This window comes from Bidens hawaiensis, unplaced genomic scaffold (assembly GCF_021521415.1).
Source record: "Bidens hawaiensis isolate Kalapana, Puna unplaced genomic scaffold, B.hawaiensis_p1.1 tig00006759_1, whole genome shotgun sequence".
Classification (NCBI taxonomy): Eukaryota; Viridiplantae; Streptophyta; class Magnoliopsida; order Asterales; family Asteraceae; genus Bidens; species Bidens hawaiensis.
In genome coordinates this window covers 68,760-76,348 of record NW_027491461.1, presented here as the reverse complement: position 1 = coordinate 76,348, position 7,589 = coordinate 68,760, and the positions used below count along the sequence as shown (strand labels likewise).

At 34.8% G+C, this 7,589-nt stretch overlaps 1 protein-coding gene across 1 annotated transcript; it reads left to right on the top strand.

Moving 5' to 3' along the window:
- Nucleotides 1-3,858: 3,858 nt before the first annotated feature.
- LOC143633497 (auxin-responsive protein IAA16-like) lies at nt 3,859-5,338 on the top strand. Its single transcript, XM_077101793.1, has 5 exons — nt 3,859-4,102; nt 4,259-4,521; nt 4,629-4,764; nt 4,864-4,925; nt 5,043-5,338. The coding sequence occupies exons 1-5, from the start codon at nt 3,885-3,887 to the stop codon at nt 5,078-5,080; spliced, it is 717 nt and encodes a 238-aa protein (XP_076957908.1). The 5' UTR covers nt 3,859-3,884; the 3' UTR covers nt 5,081-5,338.
- The last annotated feature ends 2,251 nt before the right edge of the window (nt 5,339-7,589 follow it).

The following is a 7,589-nucleotide window of genomic DNA, read 5'->3' as shown; positions in this document are numbered from 1 at the left end:
CCTCCAACTTTTCTAAGTTGTCAAATTTGGATCAAAATTTTGGGGATGTTACAAGTTGTGCTTGATTGATTTTGATTATTGAATGAGTTTAATTATGTTTTGGTTGAGTTTTATGATGTTTACATTAAGTGTTTTCTTCTATCCAAAAATCATGTTAGGCTAAAGTTGTTAGTTCTACCTAGTTTTGATGAATATTGTTAGGTTTTAGTAAGTAATATGGATTGTTTGATCATCATGTCTTGATTTGTTAATGAAAGTTTGGTTTAATATTGAATTAGGTTGTGTTTTTGGCTGGGATTTTGCTAATTATACTCATGTACCTCTTTCTTTGATTGATTGAATCAGTTTTGATTGATTTTAGCTTGCTTGAACTCTTTACTTTGTGTTTAGAGATTGTTTGCGGGGTGTACAACTGTAGGGTTTAAGTGGGTGTGTTAATTGATTAGATTCAGCGGGTAGGCACCTTCTTAGAGACCGAGAGGTGATAAGAAGTAAACTCGACTCATAGCTTTTACTTGTTAGGATTAGGATTGCGCGAGAGCGGGTTTGGTTCTTATCGGGTTTGGGTTTGTGAGCAATTAGTTGATCTAGTTTAAGTTAAACCAAATTGTTCCTCTATCCTTGGTTACATAGTATTCGTTTCCATTAGGGTCGTGTGTCGGTGAGACCGAGAGGAGAGTCGATATTAGAACACTTTAGCAACTCGTTTCCTGGTTTGTTCTTAAAATCAATTAAGTGTAAGTTAGGGTTTGTTAGTGAGACCGAGAGGTGATCTAGCTTTCTTGAGCGAACCTTAGTTGTGTCATCCTTAGATACCGGTGTTGTGAGGTTATTCAATCCATTAGCTCATTAGATCTTCAATATGATTCTTACCTAGGTAGACGTTCTCTCCAATTACAGTTAAGTCTCTAAGTTTCATCAAGTGTTTCGTAAAGTTAAGTTAAGTTTAGTTAAAGTAAGTTAGGTCAAGTAGTTAATTATTAAAAATCATAAAAAATATTATTATTCTTAGGAAGGTCTTGTCTAGGGTTTAGTGATCATAAGCATTTTCACGTGTCCTTGAGTTCGATACTCGGACTTCTTAGGTCTATAATACTTTTGATCGGTACAAATGCCGGTTGTGTGTGGATTCATTAGGAGTTTCGTTTTATAAATTTAAAGTTTCTTTGTGAGTTACATAGAAAGAGCATTCATTAGAAACACATCAGTCCCATCGCGTATTGCGATGAGTCATTATGAGCAGAGAGTGTCGCGTGTCACCACGTGGCCTGCCACGTGTGCCATGTGGTTGACACACATCTTCCGTTGGTTATCCTGGTTATCGCGTATCGGGATGGTCTAAAGTCTTGGGCCGTCGTGTATCGCGACACCGCCCTTTCTGGGATTTGGTGAAATGTCCATCGCGTATCACGATGGCTCATTGTCTAAGCCCGCCGCATATCATGATGGGTTAATATATCATAATTTTCATTTTTGAGCCCTTTACTTTAATAACTTGTCACGTTTTGGTCTTTCTTCCGCTTTCCAAAAACAATAAGACGGTCAAGCGGCTCACGGCGACGTCTTGGTCTTGCTTCCACTTTCCAATACCAATAAGGCGGCTCGCGGCAATACGAGCGCGCGAATTGAAAAGTGCGCCACATTGCGCCCATCGCCTTCGCCCACGCCCGAGCCCGTGCCCGTGCGCGTCGGGTGCTTCGCACCCTCTGCTAAGACCACTGGTGCATGGTAGGCATAAAAAAATATTAATATGGAAATTTATCTCTTTATAAAGAGCTTCCAAATCTTTACCACTTTCCAAGTTGGATGGATTTGAACTTCCTTATTTATACCAAAGTGGAATGCTTTCATTTTCTTCCATCCTTCCATGCGGGATGGAATTTATCTTTTTCATTTCCTTAATGTAGGATTATCTTCCTTATGAAATATTTTTCTATATTCTCATATTTGGAAATGATTTTATTTCTTATTTTTGTTTTTCTGGTTAGTTTGTTTTTGAGATTATTTTCGATCCTTCAACTTTACTAAGTTGTCAAATTTGGATCGAAAATTTTGAGGATGTTACGGATGATGCGGAGTTTGATTATGAGGATGAAGAGGAGTTTTGGATGAACATGGGGGTCAGTATCGGCAGTAGAATCAAAATCCTCAATATTATCAGGAACCTCAACAAAACCATCAGAAAGTCGGCAATATCAGGCACCGAGACGTCAGATTAACCGACAGCCAATGATTCCCCTTTACGAGTTTGATGATGGAGTCCCTGGAGCGTATATTCCACCAAATGTTAGGGGAGTTCAAATCCACTTCATTCCATAAGTGGCCACGAACCCTCTACAGATCATTGTTCTAGTTGGAAATGGGAGAATTTTTCAGTGAGACAGAGCTGTTTAACCAAATTACCCACTTTTCATGGAAAGGCTACCCAAGAATCATATTTACACTTGAGTGATTTTAATTCGATCTTTGCTACTATCTCAAGTCAAGGGTTTACTGCAGATGAAGTGGAGATGGTTGTGTTCTAGTTCAATTTGAAGGATGCATCAAAACATTGGTTTTTATCATTACCTTCTGCTAGTATTTATATGTGGCGAGATTTGGCACATATGTTTTTGGATAACAGCCATCAGAAAATATCAACAACATATGGATGAAACTTTCTATGAAGTCTTCCAGAGATTTAAATTGTTGTTGAGGACTTGCCCTCACCATGGAATAGCGTTATGGGAGTTAATAAAGGCATTACAAGACGACTTTCTAATGATGATGTTCGAGACCTCCAAGCTACTACTACTAACGGATCTTTTTTTACGAATGTTAAAAATGAGGATTGGAGGCATCTTGAAAGACATACAATTATTCGAAGAGACGAGCTCAGTCGAAGAGAATGGTAAAAAGAGTAGTTGTAAAAGCGGTAGACAGTAAATGGTCAGATGATATAAAAATAGATTGGAAAGGAAGGTGGACAAGTTATTGGTTGCAGGTACGAAAGAAAAGGGTAACCAGGGAAAAACATACCTAGTCTGCGAAGGGTGTGGTGACCTGGGGCGTGAAATGTCGAGTTGTGGAGTTCTACAAGACGATGAAGATGAGGGGGGAGATGTGATTTATGTGCAGGTTGAACGAAGGTATATTAATAATAACATTAATTCAAATACATATCACCCGGGGCTCAAAAGTCACCTGAACTTCAGTTATGGAAATCGAAACACTCAACAGAATCCAAATTTTCAAGGCAGTTCTTAGAAAACAGGTTATCAGTTAAACCAGAGACAGTATGTGAACAGTTCAGGTAGTGATCAGAGCGGTACAATCCGAGAGAGTATGGGGGTTATAATAAAGTGTATCAAAAGAATTATTATCAGGGACAAGGAAATTCTTCGGATAACAAAGAAAAATTGATAAAGGATGTGATGGAATTCTTAATGCAAATGAAGACAGATCAGGAGATTCAGAGCAAAAGTGTGAATCTGAGACTAGAGCTGTAAGAAAAAACTAATGTTGCAAGGGATAAATAGATGTGTCAGCTAGCGGAGAAAGTGGCAGGTCTGAAGAGAAGTCCATCCAAATTGCCAAGTGACACTTCGAAGAGTTTTGAATCCACTTGGTCCAACTTATTTTTTTCTTTTTGTTCCTAGTTACAATTCACAAAAACGAGAAATGTAAAATATACTCGAAAATAAGCTCTGTCATATTTAACTCTTACGAACATGAATCCGTCGCGAGGTGCGGGTCATCCACTACTACTAGGTACGTACGTGTGTGTATATATATAACTTTCATTAATTATTTAATAAATATAAAAATAATATGGTATAAGATTATTAGCCCAATGATTTGCTCATTTTATTGTGTGAATCCAACTCTCACTACCAACATCCCAAATGAGAGAGAAAGAGATGGCGTCGTTTGACGAGACGGAGTTACGGCTAGGCCTTCCTGGCGACGGTGGAAACAAGACAAGCGAAGCTGGAGACGCCGCAGCGGTGCATACCACTGGAAAGAGAGGTTATGACGACACAATCATGGACTTGAAGCTGAAACTGTCATCAGATGATCAGAAAACCAAAAACGACCATGTCATTAGTAACCCTCCAGCAAAGTAAGCTTAATTAATTATAATTAATTTCCAACCTAACTATATATATTCTTGCTAATGTAACAATATTGGAAATCCAACTATCGTATAGGAGGAGTAAGTAAGTTGTTTAAAAATAACATTTATAGGTATGATTATTGTTATTGTTATTAAAATTAGGACACAAGTGGTGGGTTGGCCTCCGGTGAGATCATACCGGAAAAACATGCTTTCGGTTCAAAAGAAGACAAGCCTCCGCCGCCATGAAGAGACTGGTGATCTGTCGGCATCACCACCGTACAGCGGTAGTGGTTGTACGGAGGCGTTTGTGAAGGTGAGCATGGACGGAGCTCCTTACCTCCGTAAAGTTGACTTGAAAATGTACAAAAGTTATCAAGATCTCTCTGATGCTTTGGGGAATATGTTTAGTTCCTTCACTATTGGTAATTAAATAATTAATTAACTAGCTAATTGTTATTTAATAATTGTTTTATAATTACTAATTATTAACTAATGGTTTTTGACCATGCAAAAATCATCTTGCTTCTAGGTAGTTGTGGAACACAAGGGTTAAACGATTTCATGAACGAGAGCAAACTAATGGATCTTTTGAACAATTCCGACTATGTTCCGACCTATGAAGATAAAGACGGCGATTGGATGCTCGTCGGAGACGTTCCCTGGGAGTAATTTTTTTTAACAATGTCATAAAATATTTAACAATATGGGTTATAACACATATTATCATCAATTTATTCATAATTAGTTACAATTTAACATTTCAGGATGTTTGTTTATTCATGCAAGCGTTTACGTATAATGAAAGGGAAGGAAGCTATCGGACTTGGTAAGCTCATAAAATTACTAATATTATGTTTTTAAATTTTTATATCCAAATTATATTAATCTTTTGAACGTTTAGCTTTAAGAATATCTAACAAATGTGCTTTCAATGCAATTTTAGCACCGAGGGCTATGGAGAAATGCAAGAACCGAAGCTAAACGCAGCGAACAAACTCAACCGTGACATCTTGCTCGTTTGGTCTTTGTGTGGCACGCGGTATCAAGAACTCGACATGGATGAGCAGTTTGTATGTTCGTGGTTGTGCGTATTGTTTTAAATAAAAGTTTTATTTGGATTGGAAGTTGATTGTTGATTATATTATGAGGGTGACGTATATTTATAAACTTGAGTGATTGAAATTTATGAACATAAATAGGCAAGAGACCAATAAATATCATTAGTATATGTGCTAGCATAATCTAATGTTTCTAGCCTTTGTTTTGGTGATTTGTTGTAGTACTATGTTTTAATAATCAATGTATCTTGTATTATGAAGTATATTATATTTCCATGTAGGTGATTGTAATGTTAAAATCTTTCTATTTTATTCTACTTTTTAATCTTCTAATAACGACATAGCCAATGTCTCATGAGTATTGTTTTATGTGACATTGTCGATGCAAAGCAACCGACTAACAAGACATTGTATTAGCAACTACGGGTGTATGAAATTATCAACATGTAGACCTCATACAATAAGTGAACTACGTACCTTTATCGTATCATCTTTTATTTGTGATCTAGGAGTACCATGTGGAAGGGCTCTCACTCCATGGATCTAAAGTACGCCAGGGATAACATTATTGTTGTTACTATAATATAAATTGAACGATTGGATCATATATCTATTAACATATGGAGATTGATAAGTTTACCATCACACCCAAAGTTGATCAAGTTATATCATGTCGTGTTAATTAGTTTGACGTAACATATGCCCTATTTATTGTCTTATCTAGTTCGCATATATACCATGAATACATAGTTGAATCTAGAGTATTAATGCATGATAGATGCTTATTTCTTATCCTTTGTTTATGTAATGAATAAGGATGGAGGAAACGGGACATAATATGACAGGTTAAATGACAAAATGTGATATGATTTTGATTTTCATTTTTATTTTTATAGTTTTTGTGAGACATGAACACGTGAATGTCAATGTTGGGGGCACGCATTTATTTGGGTTGGTCGGTTCACGAATAATGCATTATCTTCAATAATAATAAATTTAATTTGAATGAAGACACATAAATAGGATGCGCATTAGATAAATAAGGTTTTCATATTGTTAATCTTTCACAAATCCATATCTAAGCAATATATATATATAGGGGTGAGTTATTATATAATAATGATTTATCGTACATTACGTACGTGACCTTTCAGAGTGTTAGATTGTAAAACACACGATGGCAATTTCGTAAATAACCCAAAAACTAGTTCATGATCAAATTCATCGAACAAAACGATTCTGATCTAAATTCTAAACTTTTCTCTCTATCTCATCCAATTTCTAAACTCTAATCAAAGCTTAAAATATGAAATCTCAAAAGTCAAAAACCAAAATAAAAAAGAACGATGTCGAAGTTCAGAAAAATATTCAAATTGATCAAAAATTGATTATTTAATCAATCGATTTAATGTGTAGAAGGATTTAGATTCATTAAACAATTATAAAATTGCAGAAATAATGCACTCAATTGAGCTCTGATTAGGATTCAAAATATCACATTTAAACGTTCTGAACAAAACTGAAGACAATATGTAGATTTAAACATTCTGGTCAAAACGATCACCTTTAAACGTTCAAGTTTAGAAGTTCAGAACAAAAATCCAATAACTTCATAACAAATAGTTAAGAAGTTCTAATCAAAATGTTTTGAAATTCAATTTAAAAGGTTTAGAAGTTCTATTAAAAAAAGTTTAAAAGTTCAGGATAAAAGTTTAGAAGTTTTAATCAAAAAGTTTAGAGGTTCTATTAAAAAAGTTTAGAAAGTTTTATTCAAAAAAGTTTAGAAGTTCAGGAAAAAAGTTTAGAAGTTTTATTAAAAAAGTTTAGAAGTTCAGGAAAAAAATTTAGAAGTTCAGTCAAAAAACATAAAAGTTTAAGTTTAAAAGTTCAAACTTTTAAACATCCAGTAACATAAAACTTGAACAAACCTTTAAAAGTTCAGAAGCTCATATATGAAATTAAACATCTGAAACATGAAATTGAACATTGAAATCACTTCATATAATCTCGTAATCATCAATCGACCGTTAATTTGATAATCGATTCCATCATATGAACAAATATGGAACGTCTTCAACTGAGTTTCTGCAAATGGTGTATTTCAATTCTGATGAAGAAGACAATGATTATAGTGATGAATCAGATGACTATGAGTATAATGATGTTGATGATGTTATCCAAGAAGAAGAAGAGAACTAGAACCAATATGAAATAATTTACAAATTTAAAAACCACATGATTTTTGAAATCTAGGGTTGAGTGTGTTGCGTACCTAATGTACGATAAGAGATTATTGTACTGGATCTTATATATATATATATGTGAGTGAGTTCATTGGGTGCACCCTCAATCACCTGCATTACATCATTTTTATAAAAGAAATAGAAACCCAAAAACAAATAAAAAAATTATAAAATTATAAAACAAAAAAA